Source organism: Haliotis cracherodii, unplaced genomic scaffold (assembly GCF_022045235.1).
Source record: "Haliotis cracherodii isolate W230 unplaced genomic scaffold, xgHalCrac1.p SCAF_1, whole genome shotgun sequence".
NCBI lineage: Eukaryota > Metazoa > Mollusca > Gastropoda > Lepetellida > Haliotidae > Haliotis > Haliotis cracherodii.
This window is the reverse complement of record NW_027266264.1, coordinates 87,981,670-87,999,464: the sequence shown is the minus strand read 5'-3', so window position 1 is coordinate 87,999,464 and position 17,795 is coordinate 87,981,670. Positions and strand designations below refer to the sequence as shown.

Genomic DNA, 17,795 nt, shown 5'->3' with positions numbered 1-17,795 from the left:
CCTAACACACATCACCTCACACATCCCACCTCACACACATCCAAACGTATACACACCACCTCACACACATCACAAATACCACCTCACACACTTTATCTAACACCCATCACCTCAAGCACACCACCTCACACACATCACCTCACATACATCAAACACACATCACCCCACACATCCAACCGTATACACACCACCGCAAACACATCACACACATACACACCACCGCACACACATCACACATACAACCTCACCCACATCACATACTTCACCTCTCACACTTCATCTAACACCCATCACCTCACACACATCAAACACACCTCACCACAGACACCTCACCTCACACACACCAACGCACACACCTCACACATTTCACCTTACACACATCCCACACATCTAATACACATCACTTCACATCACACATACCACCGCACACACATCTAATACACATCACTTCACATCACACTCACCACCTCACACACATCACACACATCTAATACACATCACTTCACATCACACTCACCACCGCACACACATCACACACATCTAATACACATCACTTCACATCAAACTCACCACCGAACACACATCCCACACATCTAATACACATCACTTCACATCACACTCACCACCGCACACACATCACACACATCTAATACACATCACTTCACATCACACATACCACCTCACACACATCACACACATCTAATACACATCACTTCACATCACACTCACCACCGCACACACATCACACACATCTAATACACATCACTTCACATCAAACTCACCACCGCACACACATCACACACATCTAATACACATCACTTCACATCACACTCACCACCGCACACACATCACACACATCTAATACACATCACTTCACATCAAACTCACCACCGCACACACATCACACACATCTAATACACATCACTTCACATCACACATACCACCGCACACACATCACACACATCTAATACACATCACTTCACATCAAACTCACCACCGCACACACATCACACACATCACACACATCTCATACACATCACTTCACATCACACTCACCACCGAACACACATCCCACACATCTAATACACATCACTTCACATCACACATACCACCTCACACACATCACACACATCTAATACACATCACTTCACATCACACTCACCACCGCACACACATCACACACATCTAATACACATCACTTCACATCACACATACCACCTCACACACAATTAGTGTTGTAAAAGCGTTGTCATCTGAATGATACGCCGTTCTGACACAGTGACAGTGTTGTAAAGGTGATGTCATCTAAATACTACGCCACTCTGACACAGTGACGGTGTTGTGAAGGTGATGTCATTTCAATGTTATGCCGCTCTGACACAGTGACGGTGTTGTGAAGGCGATGCCATCTCAATGTTACGCCACACTGACACAGTGACGGTGTTGTTAAGGCGATGTCATTTCAATGTTAGGCCACACTGACACAGTGACAGTTTTGTCAAGGTGATGTCATCTCAATGTTAGGCCACCCTGACACAGTGACGGTGTTGTAAAGGTGATGCCATTTCAATGTTAGGCCACACTGACACAGTGACAGTGTTGTAAAGGTGATGTCATCTCAATGTTACGCCACACTGACACAGTGACGGTGTTGTGAAGGCGATGCCATCTCAATGTTACGCCACACTGACACAGTGACGGTGTTGTTAAGGCGATGTCATCTCAATGTTAGGCCACACTGACACAATGACGGTGTTGTAAAGGTGATGTCATCTCAATGTTAGGCCACCCTGACACAGTGATGGTGTTGTGAAGGTGACGCCATCTCAATGTTACGCCACACTGACACAGTGACGGTGTTGTTAAGGCGATGTCATTTCAATGTTAGGCCACACTGACACAGTGACAGTGTTGTCAAGGTGATGACATCTCAATGTTAGGCCACCCTGACACAGTGACGGTGTTGTAAAGGTGATGCCATTTCAATGTTAGGCCACACTGACACAGTGACAGTGTTGTAAAGGTGATGTCATCTCAATGTTACGCCACACTGACACAGTGACGGTGTTGTCAAGGCGATGCCATCTCAATGTTACGCCACACTGACACAGTGTTGTAAAGGCGATGTCATCTCAATTTTTCGCCGCTCTGACACAGTGACGGTGTTGTAAAGGCGATGCCATCTCAATGTTACTCTGCTCTGACATAGTAATTCTGTGAAGGGGATGCCATCTCAATATTACACCGCTCTGACACGGTGACGGTGTTGTAAAGGTGAAGTCATCTGAATATTACACCGCTCTGACACAGTGACAGTGTTGTAAAGGTGATGCCATCTCAATGTTACGCCACCCTGACACAGTGATGGTGTTTTAAAGGCGATCCCATCTCAATGTTATGTCGCTCTGACACGGTGACAGTTTTATGAAGGCGATGCCATCTCAATTTTACGCCACTCTGACACAGTGACAGTGTTGTCAAAGCGATGCCATCTCAATGTTACGCCACACTGACACAGTGACGGTATTGTAAAAGCGATCCCATCTCAATGTTACGCCACACTGACACAGTGACACAGTGTTGTAAAGGCGATGTCATTTGCATGTTTCGCCACTCTGACACAGTGTTATCAAGGCGATGCCATCTCAATGTTACGCCACCCTGAAACAGTGACGGCGTTGTCAAGGCGAAGCCATCTCAATGTTACGCCACACTGACACAGTGACGGTGTTGTCAAGGCGAAGCCATCTCAATGTTACGCCACACTGACACAGTGATGGTGTTTTAAAGGCGATGTCATCTCAATGTTATGTCGCTCTGACACGGTGACAGTTTTATGAAGGCGATGCCATCTCAATTTTATGCCACTCTGACACAGTGACACAGTGTTGTCAAAGCGATGCCATCTCAATGTTACGCCACACTGACACAATGACGGTGTTGTAAAAGCAATCACATCTCAATGTTACGCCACCCTGACACAGTGACGGTGTTGTAAAGGCGATGCCATCTCAATGTTACGCCACACTGACACAGTGACAGTGTTGGAAAGGCGATGTCATTTGCATGTTTCGCCACTCTGACACAGTGTTGTAAAGGTGATGTCATCTCAATGTTACGCCACTCCGACACAGTGTTATCAAGGCGATGCCATCTCAATGTTACGCCTCTCCGACACAGTGTTGTAAGGGCGATGTCATCTCAATGTTACGGCACTCCGACACAGTGTTGTTAAGGCGATGCCATCTCAATGTTACGCCACACTGACACAGTGACGATGTCATCCTAACGGCTTGTGTTGACTTGGTGTTTATGGCGGGTGTACGACATTCGACACGAGTGTGATAACGTGCAGCGGAGGGTTCATCTCAACTGACTGATGTCTGAAGTAAACACCCCACCGACCCAAACCACAACCAGTCGAAAGTACGCATGTGATGAATATACGCTACATAACAACATCCTAGGACAGGCATCAACTGACACCGGCCACTCCTAACATAGGACATCTTGTAGAACACCTACCTCGCAGGCTTGACGCTGTGGAACCACCCGAGGCTGCATGAGCAGGCATGAGTCTGAGAACGTCTTGAGATCAATAGCGCCGCTATGGACATACGCCGGGCGGTGTGTGGAGCAGTGTGTGGAGCACTGTTCCTCCCCGCCCTGGCTCCCTCCTTCCCTCCCAGCGTACCCGCCCTGTATTGATTAACTCCTGCATCTTCAGGGAAGTCATGTCGTAATGGCGCTGCATGCTTCGCCTCGCTTCTTGACGCCGAGCCTGTGATGATGTTGACACCCTTGCTTTGGTTCCTTCATGAACCTTATTAACAATGTAAGAGGGACTGAGAGACTTTGGGACAATGTGAAAGACAAGCAATTAGGCAGGATTTCCGACTGTGCGTTTGATCGCTGACCCATTACACTGCACTGACGTCTGCTTCACTGGAAACATGGGCAGAACAATACAACACACGCATGATTCAACATCGTACAACATGACACAACCTTGCACAAACATGAATCAACATTGTACAACATCGTACAACATGACACAACATCGCACAAACGTGGACAACATTTTACAACGTGACACAACATTGTACAACATCGTACAAAATGACACAACATTGTACAGCATGACACAACCTTGCACTAGCATGGTTTAACATTGTACGTGACACAACATTGTACAGCATGACACAACATTGCACAAACGTGGACAACATTTTATAACGTGACACAACATTGTACAACAGTATATAGCATGGCACAACCTTGTACAACATGACACAACATTGTAAAAGTATGATTCAACATTGTAAAACGTAAAACAACATTTTAAACATGACCTTGCACAAGTATGATTCAACGTAATACAACATTGTACGACATGACACAACCTTGTATAACACAACACAGCCTTGCACTAACATCGTCCAATATCGTACAACATGACACAACATTGCATAAATATGAATTAACGCTGTACAACGTAATACAATACTGTACAACATGACACAACATTGTACAGCACGATACAGTGTTATTCGTTAATGGAGGAGCTGGATGACTGTGGTAGAATTATTTGGGCAACTCATGTTAAATATTTAGTCGACATTTATGGATTTGGTTATGTGTGGCACGAACAGAATATTGGTGATGTTAATTTTTTCTTGCAGCTGTTTAGACAGCGTTTGTTGGATTGTAACAAACAGAGAATACAGAAGAAAATGTATGAGTCTTGTAAATTAAGGTATCAGAGGAAAGGATATTGTTTATTCACAACGCTTTTCTCGGCTATGTAACAATGGTTGTATTGAGGACGGAGTCCATTTTGTGTTTGTCTGCCCGTTTTACGTATCATTAAAACAAAAATATATTCCTGTAAGATTCTATAACAATCCAGGTATCAATACTTTTAGCAATCTCTTTAATAGCCAAAGTGACTGTATACTCAGAAATGTAGCTAAGTATGTGAAGGAAGCTCTATCATTACGTATAAAGACCTAATACTGGACCCTTATTAATGTTTTCAATGTAAATTGCCTCAACTGTGTATTACTATATATAACTGAATTGTACACGGGCCTATGGCCTGCCATACATGAATAAACATAATATATATATATATAAACAACCACATACATAACATCTTACAACGTGACACAACATTGTACAATGTGTCACAACATTGTATAACGCGACCCAACATTTCTCAACGTGACACAACATAGTACTTGTGTCATTCATCAGCGTAATTCAAGTGGACACAGTTTATTATACAATCAACCAACATAAACATTCGTCTGGTTCTGCTCTAATGTCCCACAATAAACATGGCGTATTCAACCTGTACTATTGTATGTTCTGCTCCACTGACAGAGAGTGTTTCACTGACTGACAAGAGGAGAGGTATTAACTGAAGGAAATCATGAAAACAGCGTTCGTAAATATCTTTTGTTTGACATCCAGTTTTCATTTGCTGAGCTTATACTAATGAAACTTTCCCCCAAAGTGTTATTTCATCTGATTCGCGTATATAGTGTATGAGTATTTAAAGAGTAGGTGCATTTTTGCCACGTGTATTTATGAGAACTTGTATCTGTACAGGTACTCTCTCAGCGCCCCACCATTGGGGAGTCCACGACTATTAAACCAGAGTACATGAGGACGGGAAGTGGCCGTTTTGTTATTTCCGCTGATTACTGGATCCCAGAGGCCATTAGGAGCCCGGCATCACCGAACATACCTGGTCAGCTGTGTGTGTGTGTGTGTGTGTGTGTGTGTGTGTGTGTGTGTGTGTGTGTGTGTGTGTGTGTGTGTGTGTGTGTGTGTGTGTGTGTGTGTGTGTGTGTGTGTGTGTGTGTGTGTGTGTGTGTGTGTGTGTGTGTGTGTGTGTGTGTGTGTATGTGTGTTGACTGAGTTTGTACATTATTTCTGAATCGGTTTGTACGTGTTTGACTAACTCGGTATATAATGTTTGACTCGGCTTGCGTATGTTTGATTAAGTATGTACATAATATTTGACAGGATTTGTACAGGTTTGACTAAGCCTTACATAATGTTTGCCAGGATTTGTACAGGTTTGACCGAGTCTGTACATGCAGCACAATGTTGACCCAGGAAAACGATGAATGTGTTTGCATAATATAGCGTTCATCCTCGCCGAATGTTAACAACCTCCCTGGCACCTATAGATACACATTTGACTTACTTTATATGTTCGCTGGCCTGAAATCATGCGATTGATTTAGAGATTGTTGAAGTGGAGTTTATACCAGGACTGGATGCTACAACACATTGATAAAGGGCTGGTGAGATATTTATGGCGCGTGAGTCTGGTCCAGTGAATCTCTTCATGCTGACTTCCCTCGAGTGTGCAATTCAATAGTAAGAACAACAGACAGGGGTTGAACGTGAAACTGCTTTACAGCTTCTCCTTTTCACGTTTTCAGGCTTTTCCGATTTGCCAGATGTGCCAGCAAGAAATAAACCCGCCCTACCCACATCATATAACCACGGCAGGAAGGCAGTGTTCACACTGCATGGTGAGACTACCGCGCACTCTCTTCCACGTGGATGAACCACGCCCTCGGTGGGTTGATGTTAGTGTCAGTCGGGAAGATGATGCGTATTCAATACGTACACGGCGCCAGCTACACTTACATTGACATTGCATGTTTGGCACATCCACACAGATGGAAAGACTTGCACTGGCATCAAATAAATTGTAAACGTTATTCTCAAAGACCTTCATGACGTTGTTGAGGAGCACGTGTCTTCACTCCCTGTCGAAATGAATCCATGTATTAATGTGCCTCTATAGTTATTAATTAAATTAAATTTACAATATAATGCAGACTTTTCATCTCTGATGTGAGTAATCGGTCCATGAATCTGTCCTTGTCAAGGAAGGTTAATTGCTCTAGGAGCTGCACAGATGTATCTTCTTCATGACGGACCGTGAACATCCGGGGCAGAATAGGTCTTCAGCAACTGATGCTTTCCGTAAAAGGCGATCACTATTGTCGTAGGAGACGCGATGGGATCGGCTGGTCAGGCTCGCTGACTCGGTTTATAGGCAGGTATTTGTTACGTCTACCAGTGTGGTTTGTTACGTCTACCTGTGTGGCGGGCAGGTAATTGTTACGTCTACCCGTGTGTGTGTGTGTGTGTGGGGGGGGGGGGGGGGGGGGGGGGCAGATATTTGTTACGTCTAACAGTGTGGCGGGCAGGTATTTGTTACGTCTACCTGTGTGTTGGGCAGGTATTTGTTACGTCTACCTGTGTGGGGGCAGGGGGGGGGGGGGAGGGGCAGATATTTGTTACGTCTACCTGTGTGGGGGGCAGGGGGGGGGGGGGGGGGGAGGGGCAGGTATTTGTTACCTCTACCAGTGTGGTGGGCAGATATTTGTTACGTCTACCTGTGTGGTGGGCAGGTATTTGTTACGTCTACCAGTGTGGTGGGAAGGTATTTGTTACGTCTACCAGTGTGGCGGGCAGGTATTTGTTACGTCTACCTGTGTGTTGGGCAGGTATTTGTTACGTCTACCTGTGTGGGGGCAGGGGGGGGGGGAGGGGCAGATATTTGTTACGTCTACCTGTGTGGGGGGCAGGGGGGGGGGGGAGGGGCAGGTATTTGTTACCTCTACCTGTGTGGCTTGTTACGTCTACCAGTGTGGCGGGCAGGTATTTGTTACGTCTAACAGTGTGGCGGGCAGGTATTTGTTACGTCTACCTGTGTGTTGGGCAGGTATTTGTTACGTCTACCTGTGTGGGGGCAGGGGGGGGGGAGGGGCAGATATTTGTTACGTCTACCTGTGTGGGGGGCAGGGGGGGTAGGGGCAGGTATTTGTTACGTCTACCTGTGTGGCTTGTTACGTCTACCAGTGTGGCGGGAAGGTATTTGTTACGTCTACCTGTGTGTTGGGCAGGTATTTGTTACGTCTACCTGTGTGGTGGGCAGGTATTTGTTACGTCTACCAGTGTGGTGGGCAGGTATTTGTAACGTCTACCTGTGTGGTTTGTTACGTCTACCAGTGTGGTGGGCAGATATTTGTTACGTCTACCAGTGTGGTGTGCAGGTATTTGTTACGTCCACCAGTGTGGCGGGCAGATATTTGTTACCTCTACCTGTGTGGTGGGCAGGTATTTGTTACGTCTACCTGTGTGGTGGGCAGGTATTTGTTACGTCTACCTGTGTGGTTTGTTACGTCTACCAGTGTGGTGGGCAGATATTTGTTACGTCTACCTGTGTGGTGGGCAGGTATTTGTTACCTCTACCTGTGTGGTTTGTTACGTCTATCAGTGTGGTGGGCAGATATTTGTTACGTCTACCTGTGTGGTGGGCAGGTATTTGTTACGTCTACCTGTGTGGTTTGTTACGTCTACCAGTGTGGTGGGCAGATATTTGTTACGGCTACCTGTGTGGTGGGCAGGTATTTGTTACGTCTACCAGTGTGGTGGGCAGATATTTGTTACGTCTACCTGTGTGGTGGGCAGGTATTTGTTACGTCTACCTGTGTGGTGGGCAGGTATGTCACATTGTGTTTCAGACATAACCCTTGACACTGCTTCGTTCATGGTTGTTTGAAGAGTTATCAAGTATCAATATAGCAATGTCATATTTCTCAACAGAAGTCTTGTTATCTTTTAATTTGGTGGCTGTGGGGCGTGAAGTCTCCGCCATGTATTTGTGTCCACAGTTGAATGATATTTCATACACACATCCCCGGGGGTTTGGGGTGGACTGGACCCAAGAAACACCATGTAAACTCATTTGTCCATACTGACGAGTCTTTCATGAGTAAAATGGGTTTCCCGGCACCGATACATACGACCGGTTTGATCTTTATCGCTGCTATACTATAGCTCTTGGTGCAGAACAATCTTAGATGACAAATTCACCTCTTCCAAATTTTCAGTTGAATAATTTATTAAGCTTTTCCGGAAACATTTGTCGGGTCTAAATTCTGGCATACGCATTTTTTAGATTCTTCTAGAAATACAGAACGATTTATGAACCAAAACAAAAGACAACAATGCGCACGTAAAATCGCTGTAAAGCTGACCCTACGGACTTCCGCGAGCTTGTTCACCATGTACATCCACGCAGCATATGCTATCTAATCTTGGCGGCCAATTTATAATCATCCAAACAAGAAGAACGTGAATATCGCTAAAATGGAACCGCAACCATGTGAATGCAGGCTGCGATAGTCCCAGTATCATCCTTTCTGACATAACAAAACACTCGCGCTTTCGGAACAACCTCGCATATTTCCGTAAAATGCGGCTCCATAAATATTATATCGAGTGGTGTCGTCAAGTGACATCCAAAACGGTTCTACCGTAATGTCGATCTCGGATAACGTGTAGTGTATATTTTTGAAAGGATGCATAAAAAAGGTCATTAGCGTAGTGTAACCCGAGATACACAACATTGTGGAGGTAGGTTCATAATGTACTGTTTCCGGCAGGGGAAATCCAATTCTAAGCCAATCAGAATTCGCGTTAGAACGGATGTCAAACAACAACACTGTTTCCGTGAATGGCGGCGGAAACAAATCTGTATCGTAGACTACGCTTCAAAGAAACTAAACACTAGTGCCATCTATGATTTGACGTAAGTACATCCAACTGATGAGAAAACGTGAGGCTTTGGTGGGATTGGTTCACAAATCTATTGAACTATTAGAACTATGTACATTGGTTCACTGTCCCGCCGAATGAATGTGAAGTGAACGCTTCTAGTTCAGACATGTCTCAGAGTTAGAATATTCTGTTTGTACAATGTGATATAAGAATACAACAAATCTCTTTGACCTCTTGGATTATCCACATTCGATGATTACGTGGTCAAGCGCAGATTGCATATCATGTATACAGGAAACTATCTCTATTACGCTGAACACTGTGCTTTGTGTAGCTCTTTAGCATAGTAAAAAGAACCACTTGGGTACCTCTCGGCAAGTTTGGCTCAACACCGGATTATCAACATACAGACCAGAGGTATCTGAGTAGCTACCATACTATAAACACTGCAAGTTGTATCCATATATTGTATAGTGAATGCACAATTTATGATTGGCTAATTTTGTATGTTATATCAAACTCCAGTATAACGTACTTTGATGTACTAATTTGCAACAACAGAGACAATCACAATATATCCAATGTTTATGGTATTTGTTATCACAGATTCTGTTTTGTCCACATTTATTTCATTCAGAGTGACATCTGCTGTTTCATGGGTACATGCCATTTATCAAATATATATTTTGGCTCAAGATTTATGTTCACTTCTCTCTAGACTTGTAGATCTATATAATTTTACCACAAATAAATTAATATGAAATGTATATTTGTTTAAAGATTAGATTAAATCTACCTTGACGTAATTTTCTTTCAGACTCATATGTACACAAACCCACAGTAAGCAATGGTCAGTGTGTAGCATGGTGCCTGATCATGTCAAAACCAGTTAAATCTACAGCCAAAGCATTAAGTTAATGGGATGTAATGATTAAAAAAGAGCATGAGACAGTGTTTTACATGACACACTATTGTGTATCCAGTACACACAAACGTTTAGATTGGACACAGAAAAAGAATCTACTGCGTCCCATGGGACGCACAATAATAGTAATTGTTTCTGTAGCGCATCAAGAGCCGTTTTGAATGTCTGTCATTTCATCCATCGATCATGACCACTGTCCACATGATCACTGACTCAATCAAGGCTGTAAAGTAATCATCAAGACCCACAGTATACCATACCTTTTCATTACTTAACTGGAACCTCGTATTGCCTGCCAGGACCCTTAAAGTTATTGTGTGTCCCCTGGACCCCCCACTGTTAGGAGTTGTAAGACCCTGATAAAAGTCAATAGATCCTTGTCATAGACTTTATGTACAAAGATAACATTTAAAGAGATCCTAGATTCAAATACTATTGGTGCCATCCTCAAGGACCCCAGGACTACCCTTAATTTGAAATAATCAAATTATTTTTATGGCACCAGTACTTCTTGAAATAAAATCCATTCTGCAGCGTCAGTTTGTTGATATGTGTGCCGTATCATGTATCATGACCCTACTATCAGGGTATTTTTCTTAATTTAGATTAAGCTTTCTTAATCTAGAAATTGAGTGTGGATGACATCATACTGTACCAAGAAATTTATGAAAATGTAAACTTTATAATGTAAACTGCATTGAAACTGAGTGTCACTTTTTATTGTGTGTCCCCTGTATGGTAATTGTAGGCAGTTGACAAATTGTACCCCCAATCTAGATTTGAGCTATGTCCTAACTTCAAGTATGATTGCCATAACATGATCTTATTTGCTTCATGGTAAAGGATAAAAATGAGACGTGCATGAACTTGTGGTCACACTGTTATTGTGATCTGTCACAACTGTGTTAAAAGTGGCGACCCCGAAAACATTATATTCACTGTATCCACTGTTTCTCCAGATTGTTGATGCGTGTCTGGTCTGCCAACACCCCTGGTCCCCAGCTGTAGGACACCAACTCACTAGGACACCTACGTGATGGACACCAGCCAACAGGACACCACTTTCAACAGCTTGTCAAACAAGTACATCACAGAGTCGCCAGCGTTTAAGGGACAAATGGACAGGGTATGTTGAGCGATCACAATTTATTACCAGCTGAAGGAAACAGGTGATGTATCCAGTGTTAAAAATTTGCACTAGTCCTGTAGTCCTTACCAAACTGCCCAAAAGTTAAGGTATCTTTATGGCTAGGTCTAATTTGTCATTTTTAAGGGCTGTGCTCTATGTTATCAATTTAAAGACTAGTGGACTAAAACTGTTAGTTTCTACTGCTGTGTATTTATATTTTTCCTAAAGCAGGTCCCACTGCAGATATATTGATCTCTAGTCATGCTAATACTTTCATTTTTTCAGCAAATACAAGGTGTCATTTTGAAAAGTGGTGGGAACCTGTTTCAAAAGAAACCAAGGAAACCAATACAGTCCAATCCAGTTACCTCACATTTACCGATATCTTGAACCTTTTCTCTGTTCCCGCAACTCGCTATATATAAATGCATATGATTTTCCTGCTTATCTCAAATTCGAGATAAAAGACATTTCGCAATCTTGAACTTTGGACTCGGTTCCAACTGTGACTTTACTGTAGAATTTTGTATCTATTTCTCAAAGCTGGTATTTACCACATTAACAATTTTGAGAAGCCCAATTTAATCATCTTACATGGGTTGAGGACTTCTCCTTGTAACCAGAGTTAAGAAATGGTAGGTCGTCTCACGTACACGTTACGTCTGTGACTGGTTATATGCATATCTAGTTTTTTTTCCCATACATCTAAGATCACTGTAAAAGTACAGTGCAATTTGAATCAATTGTCCATCAATGATGTACTTATCTTTTAACCCAAGTGTAATGGTGAGTAGACAGGAGTAAGAACATGGAGGCACTTCCTGTTTACACCATAAGTTTTAATCAAAGTTGGATAAAAGAAATGAAAGTCGCGTAATGCTATTCACAATGTCCAAGCATTGAATTAATCAGCTTGAAGTGAGAGTGGCACATCCAACTAGACAGACCAAATAGAAATGAACTTCAGACGTAACATTATCACATTGTTGCGATATACTGTAAGCAATTCAGTGACCACGGGCCACCTAGACCGCATAGCACGCACTCAGCTGTTGTTGATTTATGACTGCAGGTACTGATGGCTGCTATGCCTGATAAGATGGATGTACATGTACACATCATGTCAATCCTACATGTCATTACACTGTACATAATTTGTAACAATGGTTTTTGTTCATTGCCTGTGAAATACATTTCAATTTGTCATCATAAACATATATTGTGTTCTAAATTTCTCAAGTAGACAATCACAATGATCATACTGCACTGTGTCTATAGATAATGCTGTTACTTGATGTGTCTGGATGTTCATGCCTCGCTATCTCGAATGTCCGGGTATCTTGAATATACAACATGCTCCTGCAATGTTTGAGATAACAAGGTTCGACAGTACATCCTCTTTCCTGAGTTGCCTTTTATGTAAATTGTTTGAAAAAAATATGTAAAAATGTCTTAAAAGCCTTTACACCTCAGTTATATTCTTCAATGATCTGACACGCCTGAACATACAGAAGTATACATCGTACATTGTTGTACAGTGTACAGAGAGCTTTATCCTTGTTAACATGAGCCAGTTGTAGGGAATTGCCATGTCCTGCAGTCATCATCTTCGTCAGATGCTTGTCACCAACCACGGCGCTCACTCCAATTATACTTCAGTTTATTGAGCAGCAGCAGAAGCAGCACCTTGCAGATTCCTGGACCTGTCTGAGGTTAAATTTGACACTGTCATCTCTGGGTGTTTCAGAGTGGTGTTTTTTCCGGTCTACTGGACATCAGCGGTCAGCATGACGTGGACATGAGTCAAATGAGAATCCAGATGAAGCAGTTGAAACTGGACTTACAGTCTGAGCAAGGTAAGTAGAACAATATGTGCGAGGTACGTGGAACAATGTGCGAGATACGTGGAATAGTCTGAGCAAGGTACGTGGAACAATATGTGCAAGATACGTGGAATAGTCTGAGCAAGGTACGTGGAACAATGTGTGCGAGATACGTGGAATAGTCTGAGCAAGGTACGTGGAACAATATGTGCAAGATACGTGGAATAGTCTGAGCAAGGTACGTGGAACAATGTGTGCGAGATACGTGGAATAGTCTGAGCAAGGTACGTGGAACAATGTGTGCAGGGTACGTGGAAAAGTCTGAGCAAGGTACGTGGAACAATATGTGCAAGGTATGTGGAACAATATGTGAAAGATACGTGGTACAGTCTGAGCAAGGTACGTGGAACAATATGTGCAAGATACATGGAACAGTCTGAGCAACGTACGTGGAACAATATGTGCAAGATACGTGGTACAGTCTGAGCAAGGTACGTGGAACAATGTGCGAGATACGTGGAATAGTCTGAGCAAGGTACATGGAACAATGTGTGCAGGGTACGTGGAAAAGTCTGAGCAAGGTACGTGGAACAATATGTGCAAGGTATGTGGAACAATATGTGCAAGGTACGTGGAACAATATATGCAAGGTACGTGGAACAATGTGTGCAAGGTACGTGGAACAATAGGTGCAAGGTACGTGGAACAATGTGTGCGAGATACGTGGAACAATGTGTGCAGGGTACGTGGAACAATATGTGCACGGTATGTGGAAGAATGTGTGCAAGGTACGTGGAAGAATGTGTGCAAGGTACGTGGAAGAATGTGTGCAAGGTACGTGGAACAATGTGTGCAAGGTATGTGGAATAGTCTGAGCAAGGTACGTGGGACAATATGTGCAAGATACGTGGAACAATGTGTGCAAGGTACGTGGAACAATATGTGCAAGGTACGTGGAACAATATGTGCAAGGTACGTGGAACAATATGTGCAAGGTACGTGGAACAATGTGTGCAAGGTACATGGAACAATGTGTGCAAGGTACATGGAACAGTCTGAGCAAGGTACATGGAACAAAGTGTGCAAGGTACGTGGAATAATGTGTGTAAGGTACGTGGAACAATATTTGCAAGGTACGTGGAACAATGTGTGCAAGATACATGGAACAGTGTGTGCAAGGTACATGGAACAATGTGTGCAAGGTACATGGAACAATGTGTGCAAGGTACATGGAACAATGTGTGCAAGGTACGTGGAACAATGTGTGCAAGGTATGTGGAACAATGAGTGCAAGGTACATGGAACAATGTGTGCAAGGTACATGGAACAATGTGTGCAAGGTACATGGAACAATGTGTGCAAGGTACATGGAACAATGTGTGCAAGGTACATGGAACAATGTGTGCAAGGTACGTGGAACAATGTGTGCAAGGTACGTGGAACAATGTGTGCAAGGTACATGGAACAATGTGTGCAAGGTACATGGAATAATGTGTGCAAGGTACGTGGAACAATGTGTGCAAGGTACGTGGGACAATGTGTACAAGGTACATGGAACAATGTGTGCAAGGTACATGGAACAATGTGTGTGAGATGCATGGAACAATGTGTGCAAGGTACGTGGAACAATATATGCAAGGTACGTGGAACAATATGTGCAAGGCACGTGGAACAATGTGTGCAAGATACGTGGAACTGTTTGAGCAAGGTATGTGGAACAATGTGTGCAAGGTATGTTGAACAATATGTGCTAGATACGTGGTACAGTCTGAGCAAGGTACGTGGAACAATATGTGCAAGGTACGTGGAACAGTGTGTGCAAGGTACGTGGAACAATGTGTGCAAGGTACGTGGAACAATGTGTGCAAGATACGTGGAACAGTCTGAGCAAGGTACGTGGAACAATATGTGCAAGGTACGTGGAACAATGTGTGCAAGATACGTGGAACAGTCTGAGCAAGGTACGTGGAACAATATGTGCAAGATACGTGGTACAGTCTGAGCAAGGTACGTGGAACAATATGCGCAAGATACGTGGAACAGTCTGAGCAAGGTATTTTGAACAATATGTGCAAAATACGTGGAACAGTCTGAGTAAGGTATGTGGACACACTTGTGGCATAATGTACAGAAAGGTATGGGTACCGTGAACATGTTGACAGAAGAAAGACTAATTACTAACAGTGTAAGTTACTACTATTGAACAGACAGTTGCACTTCACGTTCACCTTCTTAACTGATTTCAGATCTTACAAATCAACTACGCCGTCGCTTGAACACAGCAGAAAAGGAGCGTCTTGAAGCTGCCAGTCGATTCAATAATGAGGTATGTTTGTTTGATAAGCATTATGATACAGCAAAACATGATATCAATAAGATTGGCCACACCACTGCTTTTGTCCATGCTGTGTTTTTATGCACAATTGTTTTTCCTGTTTGAAACTGCTCTAAGTTGCTAATAGGGGACAACAGTCAGCACACTATTTGACACATACCCATCTTCCTGACGCAAGAGAGTTCACTGATTATAGGCTGGTATTTTGGAGTTACGTTTTGGCTGGACTAACGAGTCTATGCATAGTCAAATCACAATCGGGCAACGAAATTGAAATTTGGTTCGTAAACTGTCGATTGCAGGATTTGCAAAGCATGTGCACCGCCAACTCGTTAACAGATATTTTCCAAATCTTTTCTTGTTTTTAATCAAGGTACTTTGATGTATTTCGCGATGTAAGACACGTTTTATCCCAATATAGACCTTGATTATCAATCAGATTGTCTTGACTGGGCGCCGCCATTTTGTTTAAAGCAAATGCAAGTGATATGAGAGGTGGAATCTGATTCATCCATAGGAGAGGCTTAGAAGGGACAGAACTCTTAATAGCCACTGGTGGCACCACGATCGAGCCAAGTAATTCCAGCCTAGATAGGCAAGGGTGGAAACTGGAGTTTTAGTGTCAGTTAACTCTCTTGCCTCGGGAAGATGCCATATCCCCTGCTACAACACAAGTCCTCCAGCTGCCTATAGCCAGGGTGTCTTTAAATGTTGTAGTTTCTTCCCTGATGTCCTGAAAATCATCTTCATATTGTGCTGGGATAGTCTTGAGTTAGATTTCTGAGATGGTTTGTTTAAGGATCAAGGTGCCGACTACTTTATCCTGCGATAGTTTGTTAGTGAGGTCATAATAGGCTGACTTCATGACGCTGTTCAAATTACCTCCCCTGTGATCTAACATAGCCTTGGTAACAATCTTTCATTACTAACAAGCAAGATGGCACATCAACATCAAATTGATGAAATATAAGTTTCTTTGAATTTGGTGATGTTTTGAATATTATTAGTTGGGACAAAATATGACAACATGATGTCAACCATCTCTCATGCCGCGATTTTTGAAAATAAATACAAACCACTGTCCGTGCCACAGCAGCAAAGTTTTCCGAGATGGGCGTTGATGCTGTAGGAAATAGGGGCTGTTTGTGGACACGGGCATTAGTAGTGACTGAAGAGTTCCATACCGACATGAAGTGTGTGTTACTGTATCATGTAGTGCCACCAGCTCGGTAAGCTCAGTATGTCATGGCTTGCAGTTGCTGCAGTCGGCTAATATTAGTAGTGACTGAAGAGTCCCATACCGACCTGAAGTGTGTGTTACTGTATCATGTAGTGCCACCAGCTCGGTAAGCTCAGTATGTCATGGCTTGCAGTTGCTGCAGTCGGCTAATATTAGTAGTGACTGAAGAGTCCCATACCGACCTGAAGTGTGTGTTACTGCATCATGTAGTGCCACCAGCTCGGTAAGCTCAGTATGTCATGGCTTGCAGTTGCTGCTGTCGGCTAATATTAGTAGTGACTGAAGAGTCCCATACCGACATGAAGTGTGTGTTACCGTATCATGTAGTGCCACCAGCTCGGTGAGCTCAGTATGTCATGGCTTGCAGTTGCTGCAGTCGGCTAATATTAGTAGTGGAGACAAAGTTGCAATGTATAGAACAGAAAACACCTCAACTTACAATAACCAGCGACACAGAACCTCGGCTATGTTTACATGGGTTAGCTCAGCCCCACAATGCACTTGTAAAATGTTTCAAGTCATGTCTTGCTGAAGCAGTTAATATCAAAACTTAAATTTAAATTTGATGTATTGCTGCATGGGGTTATGGATGATGACTCTCTAAACGGACAATAAAATGGGACTTCACCATAAGCTATCAATTTTGTTTTTATAACATACTTTGTCTCTTGTCGTAAGGCTGCGGGCAATTAGTTGGAACAGCCCATCGTTTAGCCCTGTTTGAGGATTTTCAGTTTACCGCACCT

General features: G+C 43.2%; 2 protein-coding genes across 4 annotated transcripts in view; one reads left to right on the top strand and one right to left on the bottom strand.

The window, feature by feature from the left end:
• The window catches only part of LOC139453759 (polypeptide N-acetylgalactosaminyltransferase 1-like), a 47,019-nt gene extending 43,464 nt beyond the window's left edge, over positions 1-3,555 (bottom strand). The window contains exon 1 of the mRNA XM_071235227.1: positions 3,526-3,555. The gene's annotated coding sequence lies outside the window, so the exon portion shown is untranslated. The remainder of the gene's footprint in view (positions 1-3,525) is intronic.
• Positions 3,556-9,544: 5,989 nt separating this feature from the next.
• LOC139453736 (coiled-coil domain-containing protein 171-like) overlaps positions 9,545-17,795 on the top strand; it is a 52,460-nt gene continuing 44,209 nt past the window's right edge. For all 3 annotated transcript variants that reach the window (XM_071235218.1, XM_071235213.1, XM_071235207.1), the window contains exons 1-4: positions 9,545-9,628; positions 11,482-11,648; positions 13,399-13,507; positions 15,721-15,800. In XM_071235218.1, coding sequence (XP_071091319.1) covers positions 11,559-11,648; positions 13,399-13,507; positions 15,721-15,800 — 279 coding nt within the window. In that variant the 5' untranslated portion in view covers positions 9,545-9,628; positions 11,482-11,558. The remainder of the gene's footprint in view (positions 9,629-11,481; positions 11,649-13,398; positions 13,508-15,720; positions 15,801-17,795) is intronic.